The sequence below is a fragment of the Dermochelys coriacea genome, chromosome 25, assembly GCF_009764565.3.
Source record: "Dermochelys coriacea isolate rDerCor1 chromosome 25, rDerCor1.pri.v4, whole genome shotgun sequence".
Classification (NCBI taxonomy): domain Eukaryota; kingdom Metazoa; phylum Chordata; order Testudines; family Dermochelyidae; genus Dermochelys; species Dermochelys coriacea.
The window spans coordinates 6,560,818-6,587,042 of record NC_050092.1 but is presented as its reverse complement, the minus strand read 5'-3'; the positions used below and the strand labels follow the sequence as shown (position 1 = coordinate 6,587,042).

The following is a 26,225-nucleotide window of genomic DNA, read 5'->3' as shown; positions in this document are numbered from 1 at the left end:
GGAGCCCATATCAGAAAAAGACCCCAAAGTCGGGACTGTCCCTATAAAATCGGGACATCTGCTCACCCTAGCTGAGCAGTTCTGAAAATTCATCTCCTGACCTCTCTGTGGCTCCTCCATCAGGTGAGGACACTAATACTACATCCCCCACCGGGCGGACTGGTGCATCAGAAACACCTAGACAGACAGAGATGCAAAGCTCAATGGACCCATGCTTGTACAACTTGTTAGACATGATTTTAAAAACAGGCTTTACCTTCCCTCATTGCTCAGCCTGGGTCCACTGTTTTTCCCAGCAGCATTACCCCTCTGGCTGCCTCTTTCTTTCCCTTTGCATTTTGTTTCAAAGAATTTTTTGATCATTATTTTACTGCCCTGAAGCAAGTTTTGCAAGAAGGAGAGAACAATTTTGAACACCACCCACACTGGGGTTTGCAGAGAAGCCAGGTGTCAGGTAACTGCTATTTGATCTTATTCGAGGAAGGTGCTAAATTTACGAGTATTAATGTTTGAGGTTTGTGGTGAAACATCCATTACTCCAGTTTTGCTTTTGAATTCTGAATGTGACAGCTGCCATGAGTTCATGATGTGAAGAGAAGCTGACCCCCTATGCATCCCCTGGCCTAGAGTATATATCACCCCCTTGGTTTTTGCTTAGGGCTCTTTATTGCTGCCACAAATTGGCAAAATCCAAAACAAATGCTGAGTTCTGTAACAACTAGGAAAGCCCTGACTACGATGAACAGGGCAGGTCACCCCTCTCAAATGTATTGTTTCAGGCACTCTGCAGACTCAGGCAGGCAGCGCTACATTGATTACACTCAGTTCCCATTTTCAAAGTTACCTCCACAACTAAAAGAGCTAGAAACATTTTTTAAAGGGGTGCAGAAATATGCAGGCAGGGGTGAATTCTTCTGCAAATGTCATGACTTCAGAATCATAGAGTACAAAGGGCATTGCCTACTGGGGATAGTTTTCATTGTACTCTAAAACATGCACTAAGGTTCCTCTCCAATAGTCTCAAGTTTCCTCAAGGATTCTAAAAAAAAAAAGAAAAGGAGTACTTGTGGCACCTTAGAGACTAACAAATTTATCTGAGCATAAGCTTTCGTGAGCTACAGCTCACTTCATCGGATGCATTCGGATGCAAACTCTAAGGTGCCACAAGTACTCCGTTTCTTTTTGCGAATACAGACTAACATGGCTGCTACTCTGAAACCTGTCAAGGTTTCTAGTAAAACTTTGTGTAAACTTTAGTTAAAATTCAGCAGGACTAGGGATTTAGTTTCTTTAGGTTCCATGAATGGTTGCTTAGGAGAGGTTTCACTGTCTTAGACAGAGCTACCTTTCAATCTATCTATGTACTCTATCTAAATTGGTAGAATATTATGAACAGATTACCTTATTCAGTGAATATTGCAGTGATCTGCCAAATAATTTATTCACTAAATTTTTGTGCTAGCCAATCAACTATCTATCTCTCTATCTATCTCTGCATGAGACACTATCAGCGGAGTAGCTTACACATCCTATGACATAGATAGTGTTGTTGTAGCCATGTTGGTCCGAGGATATTTTAGAGACAAGTAGGGTGAGATAATATCTTTTATTGGACCAACTTCTGTTGGTGAGAGAGACAAGCTGTCAAGAACAGAGCTGTTATGTCATACAGACAGAGGCAGAATTTAACTCTTCCTTTCCCTCCTATAGCTATGCCCACTAGTGGATCTTGCTTGGTTGCTTGTCTAATTTTAAAAAGGAATATGATAATTTTACTGTCAGGGTAGGTGCCACTTAGAGAAGGGAACTCCTAATACTGAAAAAAGAATGAGTTGAAATGCAAAAGAAAATGAAGTTACCTTCCTAAATTCTATTGAATTTGCAAAATTTCCCTCTCTACATCAGCAGTTAGACAATGGGATTTTAAAACGAATAGTAATGATACTATTATATATTATATAAATGTTACTTTTTATCCTTAAAGAGATTACAGAGCAGATTGGTTTAGTAAGAAGACACCAGTTTTTGGAGTACAACCTCCATTTCTGCATACTTAAATCAACATATATGTTCACAAGCACTCGTGTTATTTAACATGATACTAAAGACCACAAAGACATGAGATGAAAATCTGCTCTTGGCTATTTTCAGTGCTTTCAGATGAGTGGCAAACTTGTATCTGAGGTCAGAATTTGGCTATGTAGAATTGTAGATAACGAGAGAAAGGAAAAAAGAAAAGGAGTACTTGTGGCACCTTAGAGACTAACAAATTTATTTCAGCATAAGCTTTCGTGAGCTTGAAAGGAAGACAGAGAGAGAAAAGACCAACTCCTAAAAGATGTCTTACTCCTACTGAAATAATTAAATACCTAAATACCTTTGAAGAGCTGGTCAGAAGTGCCCAAATACCATGGGTGATGGGCCCAGCATATAAATGCAGACAGAGAGACATTTGTGCATTTATAAAGCTCCCATCAAGATGTTATCTTGGTGCTTTTCCTCCATCTCTTTCTAGCCAATACATACATAGCCAAACTCTGACCTCAGATACAAGTTGTTAGCTCCTATTGAAGTATTCTGAGGGCATTGAAGGTGTCTGAGGACAGATTCCCAGCCCAAATGTTTTCAGCCTTTACTACAAATAATAATTTGTAATAATTTGTCAAATAATACGCATGCTCATTGTTATGTATATTGCTTTAAGCGTGCAAAAACAGAGGTTTTCTATTGTTGAAACAATAAAGAAAACACATGCTGGTGTGGGATGAAATTTTTGTCAACAGGAATTTGGGACAATTGCATTATTACTCGTGAGTGGGTGCAGCTGCGAGTGAATGGTGACAGTCATCCCACACAGGTGCTGATAGAATCTTTATACAGTCCCACTCCAAACCGTTGCACACACCGCTCTGTATGGTCCACACTGGTTAATTGTTTTAGGAAAGATTTTGACATTTTTATTGGGACTGTTTTTAATCCCTCCAACAGGATGACCAGCTGCCTATTGTAACTCGGAGCCCAAGTGTTCAAAGTTCTAAGGGAGTGATAAAAACCTCCCCCATATGACCCAAAATAGCAGCTCTGCACTTAAAAATGTTACAGCTTTATTATACGTTCTCTCGTGTCCCATTGGGAAACCAGGAATCCCTCTTTCTTGTGATATAGAGCCTCTGTTTCTTGCCCTTCAAGGTACTGGACTTTAAAGATGTGATCTTTATAGGTATAAAAAATGGTTAGCAGTCCAAGATGGGATCTTGCCCATCATCAGCCTGAAGCCAGGTTAAACTTTTTGGAGGAATTCCACAGACTGTGGGAAGGATAAGGATTAGGGTGACCAGAGGGCAAGTATGAAAAATTGGGACTGGGGTAATAGGTGCCTATATAAGAAAAAGCTCCCAAAATCAGGACTGTCCCGATAAAACTGGGACATCTGGTCATCCTAATAACAATACATTTCTGGCTGCTTTAAAACAAAATGGCGGCTGCCAGAAAGTGCTCAGGAGTTTGGAACATTAGTGGTGAGCAGAGGGCCAATGAGTAAGATTACCCAGAGGTGCATAATATGGCATCTCCATATATGTGGAATAATAATAATTAATCAATAATAAATAATAAATTAATAATAGTATAAAGTACATATGATATTAAACCACAAATATCAGTATTTACTTTTTTTTCCCAAAGCCACTGTTTTTCTCACAATCCGCAGAGATGTAGGCCAAAATTTTCAGAAGTGATTAGCGATTTTGGACATCTCCATTTTGATGTGCCAAACCTGAGACACCTTCAAGGGGATTTTCAGAAAGCAATTTTTTGAAATGCTGACCCCTTTAAGGGGTTGGGTATCTCATAATTGGGATATCCAAAATCGTGAGTTACTTTTGAAAAAAATCTTGCCTTCATTCATAAGGGACATTTTCCAAGCAGCATGCAGTATTGCCAACCCCAAACGTTCAAAAATGTTGAATCAGGCCCTCAAAATCATGAGATAGGCTTAAAAATCTTGAGATTTAAAGAAAACCATGGTAGGGTTCTTTTCCTTTGCCTTTTGGCTTCTGTTTTTTGAGTCTTTAGCAGTCCCATTTTCAAGCTTTTCTCTGCAACCACAAGGGCTAGAAACTAACTTTTTTAAAAAATGAAAGGCTGAGATTCCCACCTAATCATGACTCCAGCAGCCAAGGCTTTAAGGAAAACACCAAATATTATGACAGGTTTCAGAGTAGCAGCCGTGTTAGACTGTATTCGCAAAAAGAAAAGGAGTACTTGTGGCACCTTAGAGACTAACAAATTTATTTGAGCATAAGCTTTCGTGAGCTACAGCATCCGATGAAGTGAGCTGTAGCTCCCGAAAGCTTATGCTAAAATAAATTTGTTAGTCTCTAAGGTGCCACAAGTACTCCTTTTCTTTTTACCAAACATTATGAGACTCGTGATGAAATCATGAGAGTTGGCAGGAAGTTTTATCCAAGTCTCTAATACATTTTTCTGGAGAGTTGCAAATCCACGGACATGGCTATTTGCGCTCATTATAGATCTTGTGGTGGCACTTTTTGCTGGAGTACAAGCCTCCTGAGCAAAATCCAGTTTGGGTGGTTTACCCTTTCTGTCTCCTCCAGATTCCCCTGGCAGTTTCCATTGGCTGCTGCAATGTTCTGCTCTACTTCCTGGCCTAGGTTTCATGTAGTATTGTAGTGACGTGTACTGTTAAACTCTGGCCACATTCCACCATGGAGGTGGCTGCAGTTCAGGGGTGAATGGAGCATTCCACATGTTACAGTGTTCAGTAGCGAGTGGAGCGCTATAACTTGGTTGGTCTGCCTATGAATGGGGACCTGCAAGCCCTTCCCCAAGGGGATCTTTCAGAACAAATAGCTGCCGGTAAGAAGCAAGAATCTGGTGAGTAAGCAGATTGCAGTGTGTCTATTTCCAGCCCTGCAAAAGACCAAAACCACCCCTCACTCACATCTGTGCAGTAGGACTGTGTGCATGTAAATAAAGGCAGAATTTGGCTTCATAGATTCATAGATATGTATTGAAGTGGAAGAGTGATGTTAAGGAGTCTCTCTCTTCTTTTCTCTCTCTTTTCTTGCGTGGTCAAACAGTTTAAATATCAACAGAAAGCCCCTTTGCTTGAGTCATGTAAAACGGTGCTGTGCAAAACTGTGGAGACTCGCAAGAGATGGAATAGATGAGGAGCTGGCATTTTCTTTCACTGATTTCTATGCAAGCCATTAAGGTCTGGATTTTGATCTCAGTTACAATGGTAGAAGTTTGGGCCAACTCCCGTGGAGTTACTTGGGATTTTACACCCGTGCAACCAAGATCAGTATACGACCCTAATGCAGTGTATCATCCTCTCTTCCAATGGTTTTAAAAAGAAACAGGAAAAATCAAGTTTAGACAGGAAAGAATATTTCTAAGGCTGCTCTGTGTAAGCTGCATGTTCATTTTCATTTCGAACACACAAAAGCATGCAGAATAAATATGCTGTACCATCCTAGTGCTCTGTGCAATCGTAGTGCTAAGGAATGGCAGCTGCTTTTGGGCCAGAGAACCAAGATGCAGGTGAATTTCACCCTGAGCCTAGATCTCTTTGTTACCTATTACGTGTGTTATAGGGACTCGGTGGAAAGTAGCTGACGCGTGACTCTGTCTTACAGAATCTTCAGACATTTCATTTATTTCCTGTGATAAAGTAGCGAAAGGGAAACCTCCGACAAAAAATCTTGATATTAACGATTAATGAATGAGACATGTGATTGTGTTTTCCCTGATGTGCTCTTTGTGCACACAAAGGTATGAGGGAGGAGCAGAAAGTCTCTTAGACAAGCTTCTACTTATGGGTTTGCTTCTTTTAAAAGAGAAGCAAAATCCTTTAGAGACTGTACATGGCTCTGGCAAGACCTCGGTGAAAGAAAAGATGAAGGGGACAGAAAGCAATAAACGAGGCAGTGGCTGGTAAATCTGGAGACCTGGCTTCTATTCCTAGCTTGGCCACTTAGTGGCTGCCTGACATCAGACAAGTCATTTCCACCCATATGTGCCAGAGATTCCCAATCTGCTAAGTGAGGATAACGATACAACTGATCTATGGATGAGCTAAGTGCTGAGGGATCCCCTTGTGCTTGTGATAAATTCTGGGGATGCTGATGCTGCAGATAGAAGTAATGAGGCTCGGAGATCTCTTCATCCAGTTTCCCATTTAAGCAAAAATCTTTTTTCAAAATTAGAGCCCAGGAAAAAGACACTACCACTGGGCTCGCAAAGTCCCATGAAGCTGCATTTGCTGGAACTGTACCTATTTTCAAAAAGAAAAGGAGTACTTGTGGCACCTTAGAGACTAACAAATTTATTAGAGCATAAGCTTTCGTGAGCTACAGCTCACTTCATATGATAAACCCATTGTTTCATGTTCTCTGTGTGTGTGTATATAAATCTCTACTCTGTTTTTTCCACCAAATGCATCCGATGAAGTGAGCTGTAGCTCACGAAAGCTTATGCTCTAATAAATTTGTTAGTCTCTAAGGTGCCACAAGTACTCCTTTTCTTTTTGAGAATACAGACTAACACGGCTGCTACTCTGGTACCTATTTTGTTGCTGAAAAACAGACAGGGTCTGATTGACCTTTCTGAGGAACATTTCACACCTCCTCTGCACTGGTGTGACTCACTGTGCAAGTAGCAAGGGGAACAGGGAGTCGGGCCCTGCGTGTCTGGAAAGCAGAGCAGAACATTTGGGCTGGGTTAAAGATTGTCCTGGAGTCTCCAGGAATTAAAGATTCATCTTTAATTAGAGAGTATGTCATGTGATGAAATCTTCAGGAATATGTCCAACCAAAATTGGCAACCCTAGCTGGGTAGTTTGGAACAAGTGTGTGAAAAGAATATAGAGGGGTTTAGGATTATCAGCTGCCGGGGAACGTTTTCATTTCCGATAGCTGGTATTTGGTGGATTCTGGTGCATTTCTAAAGCAGAAAAATGGCTCTTTTTAACAAGATGCCACTTTATTTTCTATTTTATAATATTAAGAGCACCCTGGAAGTGATAGTGTAGCACGATCCAAAGAGTGGGTAAGCCCATCATTAGCCAGGAAATCACCCTCCTCCATCTTCAATTTGAAGGTGGGATTTTAACAAGGGGATCCCATGAGCCATTGAGTCTCATTCTTAGGACAGATCAGAAAGTCCGTGAATCACAGTTTATCAAATCCTTTCTCTTTGTTGTTTTTTCTTGATTTCTAATTACCAAGACCTGTAGTCTTTATCAGCTCCCTGAAGTCAATGGCAATCTTGCTTGGATAAGAATTAAGTCCCCAATTATGCAGAATGTTTGAGCACACACTTAATTTTAAGCGTGTGCTTATATTCCATTGATTTAACCTTCATCTAGTGTTGAGAAAGAAGTTACATTAACTGTGTCATGGGGGAAGTCTGTACCCCAAATGCATTCAGAAACCAATACTTTAATGTTTTAAGAGAAAAAGTTTTATTTAAAAACCACTGCCATGAAAAAGTTACATTAATTGTATTGTGGGGGACTTTTGTTTCCGAAATACATTCAGAAGCTAACGTAATGTTTTAGGCAAAATTTTTTTATTTAACTAGCAAATAGAAAGAAGTAGCAGAAATCTCATTCAGTGTGAGCCTATATGCTCTTTTCACACATCGCTGGAGTACCTTCCATCTAAAGGGCGATTGTATGCTGCAACCATTTTCACTGCAATGCGTTATCAATTAGCATACAATTTATGTAAAAAACAACTTAGTGAGGGAGACATAGTTACCACTAAAAGAAAAGGAGTACTTGTGGCACCTTAGAGACTAACAAATTTATTAGAGCATAAGCTTTCGTGAGCTACAGCTCACTTCATGAAGTGAGCTGTAGCTCACGAAAGCTTATGCTCTAATAAATTTGTTAGTCTCTAAGGTGCCACAAGTACTCCTTTTCTTTTTGCGAATACAGACTAACACGGCTGCTACTCTGAAACCTATAGTTACCACTATTACAGTACAAAATACTCTCACTAGAAACAAACGTGTACATAGACTACTAAAAATACAGGATAACAGTGGAACACGTTTGAGGTACATTTATATCCCACATACTTTTTTGATACAGAATTTTGTTTTCATGCTAAATTAAAATTTCATTTTGCTGAATTGTGTACAGGTGCCTAGGTGACAACATCCTGAAACTGCATTGTTGGAGGGCAATTAGTTTTTGAGTTATCATAACATATATTCTCATGGAATACATTACCCCAAGAATGTGGATGTGGGTGTTAATTAGGGTGACCAGATGTCCTGATTTTATAGGGACAGTCCCGATTTTGGGGTCTTTTTCCTATATAGGTTCCTATTTACCCCTACCCTGTCCTGATTTTTCACACTTGCTGTTTGGTCTCCCTAGTGTTAATAGAGATGGGCTTCAGCACATGCTTATGAGCTTTGCTGAATTGGGGCCCGGCTGCAAGATAAGACCATATATAGCCCTGAATAGCAAAGGGTTGTTTTGCGTATAGACTGCCTCTCATATTCATCTTGCTGAGGAGTCATTTTAAGAGCTGGAGCAGACCTCAGAAAATTATTTGCTTATCTTTGTGCATTGATCTTCACTTTTTAAGAATCTGCTGGGGCAACAGTTTCTACCAGATTCAGTATGAAGCAGATGGAATTTTCTGTCTGCCTGGGTATGCAGAAATGGGCATGGAGCATTCTGCAGTTCTGTACATACTGTGTACCGGCAGGCTAAAAATGGGCATGAATTTGCTTGACATGGAGCAACAATGTTAGCTGAGGGGCCTGATTTTCCTCTCACACCAATATCACCCTAATATAATCCTCCTGACCTCAATGGACTCACTCCCGATTTACACCAGTGTGAACAGAGCCTATAGCGCGCCAATTATTTTTAGTGTAGAACTGCTAAACCGTACTCCTTAATACATAAATACACATGTAAATATTAAAGTGCTCACCGCCCTGCCATCTGTGATGCAGCCTACGGACCTGTTTTAATCTTTTATTTATTGCTTCTCTATACAACACAGGACACAGCCATGATTCAGTTAAGGACTAGATCCTTCAGTCCCCTGCACACACACTTATAGTCCTTATTCACGGGTTTAAATTGTCCTGGACTCCTCCTCTGTGTCTGGACTGTAGTGGGTTTTAAGGGCAACACGATGTTAATGTCCACAAATATTAAGAGTGCTGTGTTTTGACTGGCTTCCCATCAAAGTTAAAATGGAGCTGCCTCACTGAAACCAATGGGTCTGAGTCTCAATTACCCTACAGTCCCTCTACATCACTATGACAGCGTAAAGGAACTTTCAAGTGGTTTAAGTTGCATTCACGCCCTTTCAGGCCCCTTTACACTGCCAGAGCAACAGAGAATCAGGCCCAGTGGGTGTAAATGGAAGGAGAGTTTGCCCAGTCATTACAGTCATCATCCTCAGTGTCGGTTTTAGCCCACTGGGGGCCCTAAGCAAGAATATTTTTGCCTCATCCTCCCCCAATACTAAAACAGGCAAGTTCTTATAATAAAAAGTGAATAGGGGGCCCCCTTGAGTTGTTTGGGGCCCTAAGCAATTGCTTCGTTTGCTTATGCCTCGCACTGGCTCTGATTATCATCACCCCTCTGTTCTTCTGCTCTGCAAAGCTGAGGACCTGCCAAAGCCATGCCGGCACGGGGCGGGGTGGGGTCCCAAATTTTAGAGAACATGTCCCTGTTTGTTGGAGGATCTGGAGTCTGAATCTGTGAACCCTTACATACGTGAGACTTCATTCCCAATTCAAGTCCGTGGTATTACTTGTATGAGCTAAGACTAGTCACATCAATATAAGTTTGCAAGATTGGTTCTCCAAAGTATTAAGCTGATAAAATGTAAATTTGATAAGAGGGCTAGGAGAAATTGGATTGATCCTCCATTTAGGTCAGCAGAACATGTGGGGTTTGTTGCTGGCATTTTTCACCTTTGCAGGCTGTTCCAGCATTCCTCGTACTGTCAAACCTTCCATTGACTTCAGGGGGGAATTTTGCACACCCAAGGAATGGCCCCCGAGTGGTGAAAATCTGGGAGGATGAAATGAACGGATTGATCCAGATACTTCTGTAAATTACTCTGCAGATTCATTCTGATTAGTTAGTTTGCATCTCTCAGTGACATTTATTCTCTAAAGCAGTGGTGCGCAAACTGGTGCAGGGCACACAAGAGATTCTTCGCAGGGGTGTATGTGCAAAGAACCTTTGGACCTTTTAAAAAACAAACATACAAATATCACTTTTCACAGCAGACTTACCAGTGCCTCATTGCCAGCGTTACTTCTGCGCTCCTTCGGGTGGTGGCGCTGCCTTCAGAGCTGGGTGGCTGCTGACTGGGGCGTTCATTTTTTTGCAGCGAGGGAAGATTTTTAATCCCACTTCTGTCCCGCCACACAATACCCACTCCCACCCGCTCTTGCACTGTTTGTTGAATTTTTATCCCGTTCCTGCTATTATGGCAGCAGGTCCTGTGGGACCCATGGGATCCCAGTCCCACTTCAGGGCATAGGAAGAAGAAGGAACTCAAGAAGGAATAGTTAATGTGAGTGGTTAATTTATTTTTCTTTTGAAATTAGATGTTTGCAGTTTGTAATACTTCGTGTTTGCTACTCCTAATAACCTTTTTAATTATACATTTAGTAATGAAAATAAATTATTCATGCCTTCTACCAACTTGCAAAAAAAAAAGTTACAGATGACAGGTAATGGGAAGGGGGACATGGCAGGAAACATTTGTGCACCATTGCTCTCAAGATAGTTGTTACTTCTGAAATTATTTTGATGTACACTGTACACATACAGAGAACACCTGGGTGTGTATATGTACAAAACATAGGGGGAAATTTTCAAATGTGGAAGTCAAAAGTTAGGTATTTAAATCCATATTTAGGCATGTAAGTAAAAGTGTTTCAGAAATGCTGAGTATCCACTACGTCTACTGATGTTAAATGGATGTGTGGGTGCTCAGCACCTTTGGAAATTAGACTGTTTTAATTTAGGTGCCTAAAGGTGGATGTAGGTGACTAGATTTAGGCACCAAATTACAAAATATTTGGCCATAATTTATACATTATTTTCACTTCGATGTTAAAGATTTCAGTCTGTCAGACAAAAGAAACAACCTGTAGGAAACAAAAGCAATCATATGGATTCAGAAATGCCTCCACCTCAACAATGAAATGATTATAACTGTATATTTGTTATATATTTCTCATATCTGTTATTCAAAGTATTCTTATAATTAATTATTGCATTATTAGTACAAATTCTATAGTCAGTGGAGTTACTCTAGATTTACTTTGATGAACCTGGGAGCAAAGATCTGCCCATCTTACTTGAAAAAGGAAACTTATTCTAGTCAATCATTATACCAATAACATATTCAGTATATTGTAAATCTTATTTTTAAAATATTAAAGGTCACTTCTTCACAAAAAGAAAATGCAGTGAAGATTAGACATGGGTTCTGATCTTGTTTATAAAGTATCTCCATTGACTTCATGTTTAATTTACACCGGCCTAAATTGGATCAGAAATAGGTCCTAAATATGGTACCTATGGATTGAATCATTAACAATCATTGGGAGCCGTGACAGCCGCAAGGATTTGAAAGGTATGGAAACCAAGGTGGAATGCTTAGAGCTGGTCAAAATTTTCCTTTGAAACTGTTTCAGAGTAGCAGCCGTGTTAGTCTGTATTCGTAAAAAGAAAAGCAGTACTTGTGGCACCTTAAAGACTAACAAATTTATTAGAACATAAGCTTTCGTGAGCTACAGCTCACTTCATCGGATGCATTTGGTGGAAAAAACAGAGGAGAGATTTATATACACACACAGAGAACATGAAACAATGGGTTTATCATACACACTGTAAGGAGAGTGATCACTTAAGATAAACCATCACCAGCAGCAGGGGGGGGAAGGAGGAAAACCTTTCATGGTGACAAGCAAGGTAGGCTAATTCCAGCAGTTAACAAGAATATCAGAGGAACAGTGGGGGGTGGGGTTTTTTTGGACAGAAAATTGGGATTTTTTTTTTTTCCAAAAATGTCTGCTTTCTGTAGAAAAGGTTGAAGAAATGAGCGCTGAAACCTCAAAAAGATTTTGGCCAAAATATTTCAGTTTGGGGGTGAAATATTTCAGTTTTCAGTATTTTGCCAAAAAGTCGACAATTTTTTGTGAAAAATTTCAGCAACTGAACCATTTTTTCTCCCAAAAAAATTAACAGGGGAAAACCTATGTATTTTCAAACCAGCTGTAACTGTTGTATAGTGTCCCAGGGGACATGATGGGAATCCCCAATACTGGAGTTATCTAAAATTGGGCAGAGTGAAAGGTCTGGAGAAAACACTATAAAATCATCCCTTGATGACTTCGTGATCTAATACTTTTATAGCTGAAGAGCAATAAATTTCCACATTATGCAGAGAGAGATGTATATGTAATTCACGTCTATTTTAAAGGTTTGTAAATACTCCACTCCAGGCTAACTTTCTATCATTTAGTCTATCATATCCCTTGTGAACAACCTGCATTTCTCAAGTCCAGGAAATTAATGATTGAATTTGCATCCATCATTTTTAAAAATTAATTTTTCCCAATGCAACAAATATACCGAAATACCAGATTCGTCATAATACAGAAAGACAACAAAGAGGGTTAGGATAAAGGGAGAGGAGGGGAGGAGATATATCTATAATCCATCATTTTTAATACCCCAGAAAGGTTAAAATATGCTTCCGAGTCAGAATCTGCCCAAAGGACCAGTTTTTCAAGTTTCTCAGCATTTACAGCTGGTGCCATATTTTCAAATCACTCAGCTCCCTGCAGTTCTCATTGTGGCACTCAGGGCCAGATTAGCCCAGAAGCTTGGAACCCACATGGAAGCTGGATTCTTTTGAGAATCTGGCCCTGAGTGTTAGTGCTTGAGCAATTTGGCAAATCTGGCCATATTGATAGATTTGCAACTGTGCCATGTCATGCACCAGCAATTGTTTTGTGCTCTTAAACAGAACTATAGTAAATCCATGGCTTTGCTGGGTTACTCATAGACTCATAGATATTAAGGTCAGAAGGGACCATTATGATCGTCTAGTCTGACCTCCTGCACAATGCAGGCCACAGAATCTCACCCACCCACTCCTGCAATAAACCTCTCACTTATGTCTGAGCTATTGAAGTCCTCAAATCATGGTTTAAAGACTTCAAGGTGCAGAGAATCCTCCAGCAAGTGTCCCATGCTCCATGCTACAGAGGAAGGCAAAAAAACCACAGGGCCTCTTCCAATCTGCCCTGGAGGAAAATTCCTTCCTGACCCCAAATACCCTGAGCATGTGGGCAAGATTCACCAGCCAGATACCCAGGAAAGAATTCTCTGTAGTAACTCAGATCCCACTCCATCTAATATCCTATCACAGGCCATTGGGCCTATTTACCATGAATAGTTAAAGATCAATTAATTGCCAAAATCATGTTATCCCATCATACCTATTCTTCCATAAACTTATCGAGTTTAATCTTGAAGCCAGATAGGTCTTTTGCCCTCACTGCTTCCCTTGGAAGGCTATTCCAGAACTTCACTCCTTGGATGGTTAGAAACCTTCGTCTAATTTCAAGTCTAAACTTTCTGATGGCCAGTTTATATACATTTGTTCTTGTGTGCACATTGGTACTGAGCTTAAATAATTCCTCTCCCTCTCCGGTATTTTCTCCCTCTGATATATTTATAGAGAGCAATCATATCTCCGCTCAACCTTCTTTTGGTTAGGCTAAACAAGCCAAGCTCCTTGAGTCTCCTTTCATAAGACAGGTTTTCCATTCCTCGCATCATCCTAGTAGCCTTTCTCTGTACCTGTTCAAGTTTGAATTCATCCTTCTTAAACATGGGAGACCAGAACTGCACGCAGTATTCTAGGTGAGGTCTCACCAGTGCCTTGTATAACGGTACTAACACTTCCTTATCTCTACTGGAAATACCTTGCCTGATGCATCCCAAGACCGCATTGGCTTTTTTCACGGCCATATCACATTGGCAGCTCATAGTCAGCCTGTGATCAACCAATACTCCAAGGTCCTTCTCCTCCTCCATTACTTCTAATTGATGCATCCCCAGCTTATAACTAAAATTCTTGTTATTAATCCCTAAATGCATGACCTTACACTTCTCACTATTAAATTTCATCCTATTACTATTAGTCCAGTTTACAAGGTCATCCAGATCCTTCTGTATGATATCCCGGGCCTTCTCTGAATTGGCAATACCTCCCAGCTTTGTATCATCTGCAAACTTTATTAGCACACTCCCACTTTTTGTGCCGAGGTCAGTAATAAAAAGATTAAATCAAATTGGTCCCAAAACCGATCCCTGAGGAACTCCTCCAGTCTGACAGTTCACCTTTCAGTAGGACCCGCTGCAGTCTCCCTTTTAACCAATTCCTTATCCACCTTTCAATTTTCATATTGATCCCCATCTTTTCCAATGTAACTAATAATTCCCTGTGTCGCACCATATCAAACGCCTTACTGAAATCTAGGTAAATTAGATCCACTGTGTTTTCTTTGTCTAAAAAATCTGTTACTTTCTCAAAGAGGGAGATCAGGTTGGTTTGGCACGATCTACCTTTTGTAAAACCATGTTGTATTTTGTCCCATTTACAATTGATCTCAACATCCTTAAGTACTTTCTCCTTCAAAATTTTTTCCAAGACCGTGCATACTACAGATGTCAAACTAACAGGCCTGTAGTTACCCGGATCACTTTTTTTTCCTTTCTTAAAAATAGGAAGTATGTTAGCAATTCTCCAGTCATACAGTCCAACTCCTGAGTTTACAAATTCATTAAAAATTCTTGCTAATGGGCTTGCAATTTTATGTGCCACTTCCTTTAATATTCTTGGATGAAGATTATCTGGGCCCCCTGATTTAGTCCCATTAAGCTGTTCGCTTCTACCTCAGATAGGGTAATATCTACCTCCATACCCTCATTCCCATTTGTCATGCTACCATTATCCCTAAGATCCTCATTAGCTTTATTAAAGACTGAGGCAAAGTATTTGTTTAGATATTGGGCCATGCCTAGATTATCCTTAACCTCCACTCCATCCTCGGTGTTTAGCGGTCCCACTTCTTCTTTCTTTGTTTTCTTCTAATTTATAGATGGTTTCTTAGTTAATTTTGCTTTGAGTTTTGGGTTCATTGGAACCTCAAAGTGATGTTCACCGACAGGGAATCTTGTGGAAATAGAAACCAAAGAAGAAGTTCTCCTGAAGCCCCCTGAATGTAAACCACTGACCCTACTCTGCTTTGCTCCCAGCTGTCTGCTCTCACCAACAATTAATTTTAAAAAAGCCTGTTCCTCAATAGCATCTGGTAAACACTGCATTAATACAAACATAACATGTGCAGGAATTTGAGTAATTAGAACTTGGTAAACTTTTGTCTTAAATAGGTCGAAGGTTTTAGCGCGTGATCTGAAATATTACCAAACCACAGATTGCATTTTCTGTTACTAAGAAAGTTAATACATTGCAGGGTAGAATGAAACTGTATTGACTAATAACCTGCTCATGACACGGGGTCTGTGTGTGCACCCGTTAATTGAACTTCTGCAGAGGTTTTCTGTTGTGAACATATACTATGCTCACTGTGGGCAGATAATGATCTCATTGAATCAGTGGAAATCCAGAGTAACTCCACTGGGCCAGATTCTAATCTCACTTGGCACTATTGTAATTCTGGAGTAACAATTGGGTGAATTCTGATCTCAGTTACACCAGCAGAAGTAATGCCAGTAACATCAGTGGGTCAAATTCTGTGCTGATTTAAAATCCTCTGCCTCCCAAGTGGGCCAGATTCTGCTCTTGGTTTCACAAGTGTAAAACTGAAGTAACTCCAATTATTTCAGTGGGGTTTCTCTGGATTGACACTCGTGTCTGTGAGATTGGAACGTGTCTTATCATCCACTCCTGAAATCACAATATGGCCCACAGATGGTGCTTCACTTTGTCCTTTAATTTATTTGGAAGTGTATTTAAAAATCAAGTATTTTGTATCACTTTTAACTTCTGAGGGGGACGGTGTGTATGTGTGTGCGCGTATATGTGTCTGTGTGTGGCAGTTAAATAACACAGCTACGTGAACAAACACACACACCCCTCATATTACCCTGAGCTAAGCTTATTCATAATCAAAAGTAGATTTTCGTTTCAGAAAATAAACAACCAAAAACACCTCTCACACTAAAAAGAAATCCAGATGCCGCTTGAGGAAAGAGTTAAGGGGGAAAAGGGAAGATGGGTCTGAACTCTAAGGCCAGGTTACATTGCTGGAGACATTTAAAGGGATCTTAGTTGTAAATGAGAATCTCTCATGCAGTGTAAAGTGGCTGCATAGAAATGAGTTCAAACATAATTTACACCCATTTGTAGAGTGGAATAAAGGGGTCTGAGTGTAAATGTAAATCAGCCCCTCCCCTCTCCCCCCAAACAAGGTCCTGGATATTCACATCCATATTTTTGGATTGGTCCATTATAGAGTCTAGGGACCAACTGTAAAATTTGGATCTGGTGTCAGAGCTCCTCAGAGTTCAGGAATTTCCTCCTCCATGCACAGAAACACAATTAGCTAGTTGCATTATAGATGCTGTAAGGGTATAACTTTTGCACAGATTCTGTATATCATAACACTAGGAAGAGGAAGCTATTAGGGACAAATGTTGATTTCCTTCTGCCTACACTGACTCCGGACATGAGCAGCACAAAGAAAATGTCTCATTCCAGAAAGGAGCAATTTCTGGAGGGTGGAGTTTTAACAAAAATAACAACATGAGTGCAAATGAGAGGATGAGAGATGGGGGTGTCACCTTTCTCAGAAGCTTCTGGCCCTGCCCTCTCCCAGAGATGGGATGCTGGACTAGAAGGAGCTGTGTTCAGAGTTGGGATGGCAGCTCCTACTCTGAGATCAGAATCTGGTCAGAAACCACGCCTGACTTCGAGCTGGAGAGCAACTTATGTGATGTCAGTGCATCCTGGAAAATGTTGGTTGCATAAAATGCATGACCCACAACTAATCTATTGTTCTTGCTGATATTAAGCTGTTTCCACTTGCCTTTGTGGACGCTGATTGTGTGATACATAGGGCTCTGTGGGTGATGGGGGTCAGTGCTGCTGAGAAGATGTCACCAGAGACAAATGACACCTAGGTAGATCTGAAGCGTTGCTGGCTGGAGATACAAATAACAGGTGGAGTTTAGGTTCTGTGGGTACAAGATAGAAACTCCCATATTTCTGGTCCAGCAGAGACTTCATCCCTTAACTATCAAGGGCCAGATCTTGCCTCAGATTAGAACTTTCCATGACTGCCTCTTCTGACTATACCAGACCTAGCCCCACCTCTAGGCTACTGCAACAGGATTACCTCTCTCTAGTCCAATTCCCACGCCCTGCTGATCCACATTCAGCTCCCTTCTCAAACTCTGTCTTGCTTCACCCTGTGCCACCTGCCATATTCCAAATAGTGCCGAGGTGGGATCTCAGGCAAGCTCCCACCTCAGAGCAAATCAATTCAGAATTAAAAGGATTAAGCAAACCTGCTGGAATATACATGTTTCAGGGTCAGTTCATGTTTCAGGGGTCAGGAGGGGTTGTTATTCTTTCTGGCCTGGCTCCCTTGGCTTGGTTGGGGATCAGACTCACTCTGAACTCCTGGGCTCCACTGGACAATTGGATTTTGTTATGACCATCCAAATTCTTTTCACAGGGCCCCTTTATGCCAGGCAACTGGACTGAAAACGATGGGGAGAAAGCAAGCTCCTCTCACCCTTGCAGGGGATGGGGCTGCACAGTGAAAAAGTCATGTGGTGATCTTTGACTCATTTAACAAAAGGAATCAAGTCATATACAACGCCCCACAATTCCTGGTAAGTGATTAAGACCTAATACAGAGTGTTTCTGCCTTGTGATGCTGTCAGAAACAACAAGTGTCCTCAGCCAAAGTCTCCCTTTGATGCTTTGAGATCAAAAGTAGTTTTGATCCAGAGGTTCCCCAAACATATTCAGGGTGAAATAGGTTCTTTTGCTTTGCTTTTTCAGTTGCCAACACGATCAACTGTAATGCTGTATGTACTGCCAGAGAGTTTATGACAGGTTCTACCACCTATACCAGTGCAGAACTCCACCACTGCACACCTGTAGTCCATGAGCAGGAACAACAACTGTAGTCAAGCCCCTCCACACCACTCCCAGTGAGTGAGGTATTGTTTCTGGGACCAGGGATCTTTGATGTATTTTGAGAAGCACATAGGACATTTTAGGACTCCTTTAAAAGAATAATAAATAAATAGGGTGACCAGATAGCAACTGTGAAAAAACGGGACAGGGGGTGGAGGGTAATAGATGCCTATATAAGAAAAAGTCCCCAAAAACGGGACTGTCCCTTTAAAAACGGGACATCTGGTCACCCTAATAATAAATAATAACTACATGTTTCCCCTACTCTGGCCACCCCCTTGATAGCCACATGCAGGGAGCTAGAGCTGATTGAAAATTTTCAGTTGAAACTTTTCCTTTGGAAGGAAAACCACAGTTTCAAACAAATGTTTTCTGCAGAAAGTGTCTGCTTTCCTCCAAAAATTTCAATCTCTCATTTGAAAACAGGAAGCTCCAAACCTGACAATTTTCCACTGAACACTGACTTTTGGGGGCTGTTAGTCCAAAGTTTTTGGCAGTTTTCAGCTGAAAACATATTTTTCCAATGAAAAATCAAAGTTTCCCCCTGAAAATTTCAATGAAAACAAAGTCCCCACAGCTTCACCCAGGAATCCTTATGGAGCTGTGTCCCATGACTTATATAAGCACTTTACAATTGCACAAAGGGGAAGGGAAGAAGTGTCCAAATGTTATAAAATTTCCAAGATTCAGCTCTGATTAATAAGAGTCCAATAAAGCATGCTACTTAAAGGATTATTATTATTAGTTATTACTAACAGATGGAGCTATAAAACACTGTTATAAAATGCATGCCATGCAGATGCTGACATGTCAGTTTAAGCCATGATGTTGAGTGTGATAAAGCACATTAAGAATCCCTTTATAATTTAACAAATAAGAATTGATTAGTAAGTAAAATAATTAATGAGTTCATACAGTTGTAGATGCCTGAAGCTCTCAGAACCAAATTTTCAAAATTGACTCCTAAAGTAGGAGAATTTCCCCAGGGCATAGGATTAGTTGATGTTGGACCTGCTTTGAGCAGGGGGTTGGACTAGATGACCTCCTGAGGTCTCTTCCAACCCTAATCTTCTATGATTCTATGACACCAAACTGCAACTCAGGTGATAGAGGTGCAAGTCCTGCTTCTCCCATTAACCTGCTACATGACTTTTGACAAATCTCTTCTCTTCCCTGTGTCTCCCCTAGATGTAAAATGTGCATGATGCTACTTATCTCCTTCGTCAAGCGCTTTGAAATTGGAGGAGGATAAGCACTAGCAGAGCTGTCTTTTCATTATTAAAGTTGCACCAGCAAAATGTGCACAACCACTTGTTGCCTGTTGCAGCTGCATGGCTGTTGTGTTTCAGTGTAGACACTCGCTGCAGCAATGGAATGGGTCCTCCTGTCGCTGTAGTTAATCCAACTCCCCAAGAGGCAGTAGCTAGGTCGAAAGAAGAATTCTTCCATTGACCTACCGCTGTCTACACTGGGGGTTAGATCAGCTTAACTATGTCCCTGAGGGGTGTGGATTTTTCACACCCCTGAGTGATGTAGTTGGCTCGAACTGACTTTTTAGTGTCAATTTGGCCTGCATTCCCGCCCCTTGCTCAAGCACACAGACATTCACTCATTTGGCAGGCACAAGTGAGGATTGTGCACCCCATGTTGTGCAGACAACCATTTGAAAATCTGGCTCCAAAAGTGGCTAGGAGAATAGATGTAACTGTGAGCAAAGACCATCTTTTGGTTCTCTGTTTGTATCGCACCTTGCACAGTGGGGCCTGGACGAACGGTTGCGGTTCCTAGGCCTTATAGCACTACCCCAAAAAAATGAATAATTGCATACATAAATGAACATGAATAATAATTAGGTGGTCACAGTTTTATAATGGATACTTGAATTCCACCTTCCAAGGTTCCCAGCAGCATCATACAGTGGCAGTGTCTGATGCCATGGAAAGCTTTATGGCACCGCTAAGCACCCTCAGCGGGCTGGGGCTTCATCACGGCAAGAATAAGCTGCTACGCAGCAAGACAAGCGGACCCTCGCGGCGCAAGCGGGAGTTCATGCCCGACGAGAAGAAGGACACTATGTACTGGGAGAAGAGACGCAAGAACAACGAGGCGGCCAAACGCTCCCGGGAAAAGAGACGACTCAATGACTTTGCCATGGAGAGCCAGTTGTCGGCTCTCAGTGAAGAGAACGCCCTCCTCAGGGCCGAGTTGTTGGCCTTGAAGCTGCACTTCGGTCTCATCAACCCGGATGTCTACGCCCACCAGGTCGGCTCCATCCAGGATTTCCTGGGGATTTATGTCAGAGGGCACAAAGCAGCCGCCCCTTTCCTTGAGGTGGAGCCCCTGACCCGGGACGGCTGCTTTAGGACAAACGGCGTTGTAACCCGCATGGTGGAACCCACTGAGTTTACTTACAAAGGCCTCTCCCCACCCAGAAATCTCCAGAGTTCTGACCCAAAGCAGACCCTACTGGGCACCCAGTATGATCTGAACCCTCACCAGCCAGAGAGGCTCGAATCAGCCTTCAAATCCACCCTCTGCCCCTCTTACCTCAATTACCACTTTCTGGAGAAATACACTTGCCGGTTCCCTTTGCTGGGCAATGCCCGTTTCTTGGCCACTTCACCCAGCATGGCTGAGGCAGGGCAGCCAGGTGCCAAAAGCACCTTAGATGAAGATGATGAGCAACAAGTGCCCAAAATATCCCCTCTCCCCCGTGGCAGCCAGCTGTGCCCTGCAGAGGACCCTTCCAGGGGCCGGAGCTATTCTGCCCTGCCTCACAAACTCAGAATTAAGACTAAAGCCCTCAGCAGCTGGGAGGAGAGCGGCTCCGACTCCCGTTGAGATTGCAGAGGAGACTCCCCTCCTCTATGGGCTGGGAAGGAGGGAGCGAGTGGGGGATAATTATTTTATGCACTGAAGAGGGAAAGTAATTTGTTTTGTGTTGAATATGTGAGATATGGGTGCGAGCAAGGCCTGATGGAGGCTGGTATTTGTCTGGTGTGGTAGTACTTCCCCCAAAACTCCACACGCCGTGTTCCAGTGAGACCCACAGAATCGCTCTGTGTACGACAGGGTGCATAGGGTTTCACTTTGTTGTTTTGCTCACGCCTGGAGCCGAAAGGCAGGGTCTGGGGTAGGCGGGGGAGGGGAGGACTGAGGATGGGGAAGGCTGAGGTTACGGGCATGGTGAGCAGCGCTTGATCCTCCAACAGCACTACACCCCTACTACAGTTGCTCGGTGTGGCAGCCATTTTCCCTCCTCTTGCTTTGTGGCCACTTTCTTCCCCACAGGATGGGGCTATTAAAGCTTTATTCATGTTTCCTGTTTGAAACAGCAAATGAACAGAGACAGCGTCAACGATGCCAACCTCAGCATGCCTGGTGCAGGCTCAGGACACATGTGGGTGTTGGAAAGAGGTAGCGGACTATCTAAGACGCATGCTATTCAATCACGTTTCATCTGTAGTCCCATTATCCTTGCAGTCCTCTAACCAGTGGGACTATTTGTGTGTGCGAGAATGGGAACTGGGATCACAAACCAGTTGGGTGAGAAGAAACCAGTTGGATGGTTTGTATTGAACAGATTCAATTATCCTTTAAGCCATTCCGTAATGGCTCAGACTCTGTCTTACCTTGAATACCTTCAGTGCTAGTGATTCCAGAGCTCCCCATTCTAGTCACATTAGAACATGCTTCTGCTGTAATTTGCAGAGCAGTTACCCAGTTTCTGAGCTTAGTTACTCTGGAAGTAAATGTGGAATCACATCGGAAAGCTGGCTTGCCCAGTGGATTTAAACAGGGGTAAAACAAGAGCAGCGCTGAGCCAGTATTTCACGGGATCATCAAATCTCCGAGACTGAATATGTCCAGTAATTATCTTAACCAGCATGGGTATATAATAGAAAAGACAACATTTCATTTTTCTTTACATCATTTTTTTGGGAGGGAGCAAAAAAAAATTTTTTTTAATTTGTAATTGAGAATTCTATCACACAATATTTGTGTTTTGTTCATCATTTAATCTCTTTTGTAAATAAAATTTTTTTGAAAAAAGCCTTTTTTAAAATTGTGCCATAAATAAAAAAAAAAATCCCACGATGTGACTAAGTGGACCAAAAACATTTCTCATTTGAACCTATCTTATTCTGAAAATGGTACCGAAGCCAAAATCCCCCCGAGCAACGGCACATCAGGTTTCGTGGCCAGCGATACACGAGGGAGTGATATGGCCTGCACCACATCTGACCAAGCTGGAGGTGACGTTTGAGCAGGAGAGCAAGTGAGGCTGAAACTAACAACTTATATGATGGCGAGTGAGAGTCTGAATAACCCAGCCACTGCAGCTCCTGGAAAGGGCTACATGAAAATGTGAATTAAAAATTTCACCAAAAATATCAATAACATGAGAAATATATAACAGATTTAAATTCCCCCCCCTTTTTTTGGGGGGACCAGCGTTAAATGAAAATTAAAAATCTGGACTGGGATCATCAAAGCTACCTCAGGGATTTGGCCCCCCACGTGGCAACAATAATGGTGGCAACAGAAGATGGCTGCTGTGGCACTGTTATGGAACAACTAGGGCTGGTTGAAATTTTTCTTTTGCAGTAGAAAATGGGGTTTTCAGCTACATGATTTTTTTTAATGAAACTTTTCCTGTAGAAAATTTCAGTTTTCCATTGAAAAAAACCATACGCACAAAAAATGAAATATTTCAATTTGGCAACAATGCTGCAGTTCCTCATGAGAATCAAGTGTCGGGGGGTAGCCATTCTAGTCTGGATCTGTAAAAGCGGCAAAGAGTCCAGTGGCACCTCATAGACTAACAGACGTATTGGAGCATAAGCTTTCGTGGGTGACTATCCACTTCATCGGATGCATAATACATGCATCTGACGAAGTGGGTATTCACCCACGAAAGCTTATGCTCCAATACGTCTCATGAGAGTGATAGTTTGGTTTCCTCATGCCCCTATTCTCCTCGGTGAGCTGGGTTCCCCAGCCAGACTACATCTCCCAGGATGCACCCTGACCATAGACTCCCATGACGTACGGCCGCCCTTCTCCTAGAAGGGAGATCCTGGTACATCATGGGAAATGTAACTCACCCAGGGTAACTCACCTCAAGATTCTGCACCTGGCACATTTTGGGGCACTCTGGAAGAGCGAAAGATAATAGTATTAGTGGCTTTGGCCCTTTGGGTCTGTTCCTGGACAGAAAGTGGCAGTGCAAAGGCCCTGCAAATATGGAACAAAACAACTTCTTGGATGGAGCAGGCTCTCTGAACAGGAAAAGGCCATGCAGAATAGCCTGTTCCTGCTCCTTTAGAGAGTTGCCAGAGAGGGGTGTACAGTGTTTATGTAGTAGCTGCTCTGTTGGCCAACAGCAGGGACTGAATTGAGAATCTCCAGAGCTGAAACCCTGAGTTTCTACAGCTTAAACTAAGGAGCCAGGATCACTAGGGGAGAACTGGAATAGACCCACATTCTCTGTGGATCCGGCAGCCAGTGGGACACACTGGCCAGTGAGTTACACTTACATTAACTGAGCACAGAGAAAGGAAAGACTTGTTTCTGAGCAATAGCTGGGGAAAGTGTTTCATGACAGAAGTTTGTGATTTGAGCGAGCAGTGTCCAAAGCTAGCGGCCTTGTGGCATCCCTTCTGTCTCAGGGACAGAGCTGCTCAAATTATTCACTGTGAATAAGTTATCTGATGACTGTAGCCCTTTTCTGTTCATGAACTAAGCCTGATTTCTAAACCTCCTGGTGCTCCTGCGGGAGTAGGTCCCCCAGCATCAGGCAGTGGCTAATAGCTGCAACTGAGCCCTTGGAATCAAACACAGCCAAAATAATTCTAACATGTTCTCTCTTGTCATGTTTCAAGGGCATACGCAGGTCATCACCATCTCTGGGAGAATGCGCCCCACAATGGTATAGCACAATTAGGTGCTTATGGGTGTGGCTGGGTTTCTGCAAAGCACTTGGTTCTGGTCACTGTTGGAAGCAGGATACTAAGTGGAAGGGCCATCCAGCTGTTCCTACAGTATGTGACTTTGTGCTGTGTTCACTGAACCCCAAAGCAGAGGCTCCCACTTGCACAGGTTCACAAACACAGCAGAGGAAAAACTGTGTTGAAATGGAGAGGTAACTACAGGACACTAGACCCAAGGGCACAGTGGCATCTCTACGCTGGTCAATCATAGCACTCCTGGAAGAATCTTCTTGGTGGAGATGGGCCTTAATTCAGAGTTTTATCTCTAAGTAGTGGCAGGGAAATTACATGGTACTATAAACAGACATGGCAATTGCACCTGGAGATGCTTGGTGCCACTGCACAATGATCTGTAAAGAAGCTAGAGGTGGAAAAGACTCGTTAGGTCTTCAAGTCCATCCCTGTTAGCCCAGAATTGTCCACTCCAATGTATTCTTGAGTATAGTGTACAGACTTTAAATGTTCCAGGTGATGGGGTTCCCCTCCCTTCCCTTGGGAGACTATTCTGCCATCTAACAGATGTTGCCATTAGGAAATGTGTGCTGATTTCCAACCCTAAATTTTCCCCAGCTTAATTTCATCTTGTAGTACCTGGCTAGATCCTATGGCTGAGCTCAAAGAATTCCTTTCCCTCTGTAGTAGGTACATGCTTCAAATACTGTACATAGTTATCAGGGTCTTTCCTTAGCCATTCCTTAGATAAGTCATACACACTTAGTTATGTTCAACTTTCATCCTTCCCTAACACCCTTAAATCATTGTCGCTCTTCTATGAGTTTGTTCAAGATCTATCTATTCCATGCTCTGAGCACCTCAGTTAAGGAGCTGCATAATGTCTGTCTCCAAACTTAAAGTCAGATATGAGCTCAAGCCACGAATTATGGTTCTAGTTCCAGATCTAGATTTGGAAGTTCAGGGGATATCTGGCCCGGGGTTCTGATTCTGACTGTTTTAAAAACAGAAGGAGGCCATTCACAAAATGTGGATCTGGCTCAAGAGTTAGATTTCAAACACCCCCTAACAACTGGGAGCGTGCACCCAGGATTTGTTTCCTTGGTTTAGCCTCATACCCCTTCCCCACCTCCCCATTAGTAGGGTGCCAGCAACACACAATGTGTTTTACCTTACTACTCAATTAACAGAGCCCTGCAGAATATGTTGTGATAGTAGCAAATACACACTGGGCTGATGCAAAGTGTTAGCCAAAGATGCTTCTTGGCTGTATCTTGCTGCAAAATCTGTATCTAACTTTTGAGCATTACCCCCCCTGGCTTCCCTTCTATTTTTGTTCTTTATCTGTCACATTGATGTTTTCATTTAAGTCGCAGGCTTTTCAGGTCACATACTGTATCTGGGTTATTTGTCTAGAATGCACCTAGAACTCTCTGGGTGCTGCATACATAAATGACAAGACAATGTAAAAGGACAAGGAAAGCCACCTGACTACAGAAATAATAGTCCCCATCTCCTCCTGAAGTTCATTTGGGAAAGAATGCCCTTAATGTGAAGAGAACCACTGTATTTATGAAGATCTGCACTCCGTATTGTAGAGCTGGGTCCAGATGTTGTGCCTAATAAAATCTTCATTCTTGCCAGAAAGGTGTTAAGTGTATTTGATTGTCTGTTGGGAGTTGTAACTAATCCAAACTTTTCAAATCAGGGATGGCTGGAATAATAAATACACCTATTGAGGTGTGGTTGTGCGGTGGGTAACCAGAGAAATATAGGACTGAAAGTGACCTTGAGAGGTCATCAAGTAGAACCCTATGCTCTGAGCCAGGATCAAGTAAATTTAGACCATTCCTGACAGGTGTTTGTCCAACCTGCTCTTAAAAACCTCCAGTGATGAAGATTCCACAAACTCCCTTGGAAGCCTGGTCCAGAGAGCTTAACTTCCCTGAGACTTAGAAAGTTTTTCCTAACATCTAACCTAAATCTCCTTGCTGCAGATTAAGCCCAGTGC

The 26,225-nt window shown here is 42.1% G+C and overlaps 1 protein-coding gene across 7 annotated transcripts in view; it reads left to right on the top strand.

Moving 5' to 3' along the window:
• The window catches only part of NFILZ (NFIL3 like basic leucine zipper), a 60,963-nt gene extending 35,106 nt beyond the window's left edge, over nucleotides 1-25,857 (top strand). For 3 of the 7 annotated variants that reach the window (XM_043502636.1, XM_043502631.1, XM_043502634.1), the window contains exons 2-4: nucleotides 17,800-17,959; nucleotides 18,132-18,292; nucleotides 20,167-25,857. In XM_043502636.1, coding sequence (XP_043358571.1) covers nucleotides 20,205-21,110 — 906 coding nt within the window. In that variant the 5' untranslated portion in view covers nucleotides 17,800-17,959; nucleotides 18,132-18,292; nucleotides 20,167-20,204 and the 3' untranslated portion in view covers nucleotides 21,111-25,857. Of the gene's footprint in view, nucleotides 1-4,708; nucleotides 4,897-10,288; nucleotides 10,587-17,799; nucleotides 17,960-18,131; nucleotides 18,293-19,790; nucleotides 19,802-20,166 lie in introns of those variants that run through there. The other 4 variants (XM_043502633.1, XM_043502635.1, XM_038384337.2 and 1 more) reach the window with 4 other exon arrangements.
• Nucleotides 25,858-26,225: the final 368 nt, after the last annotated feature.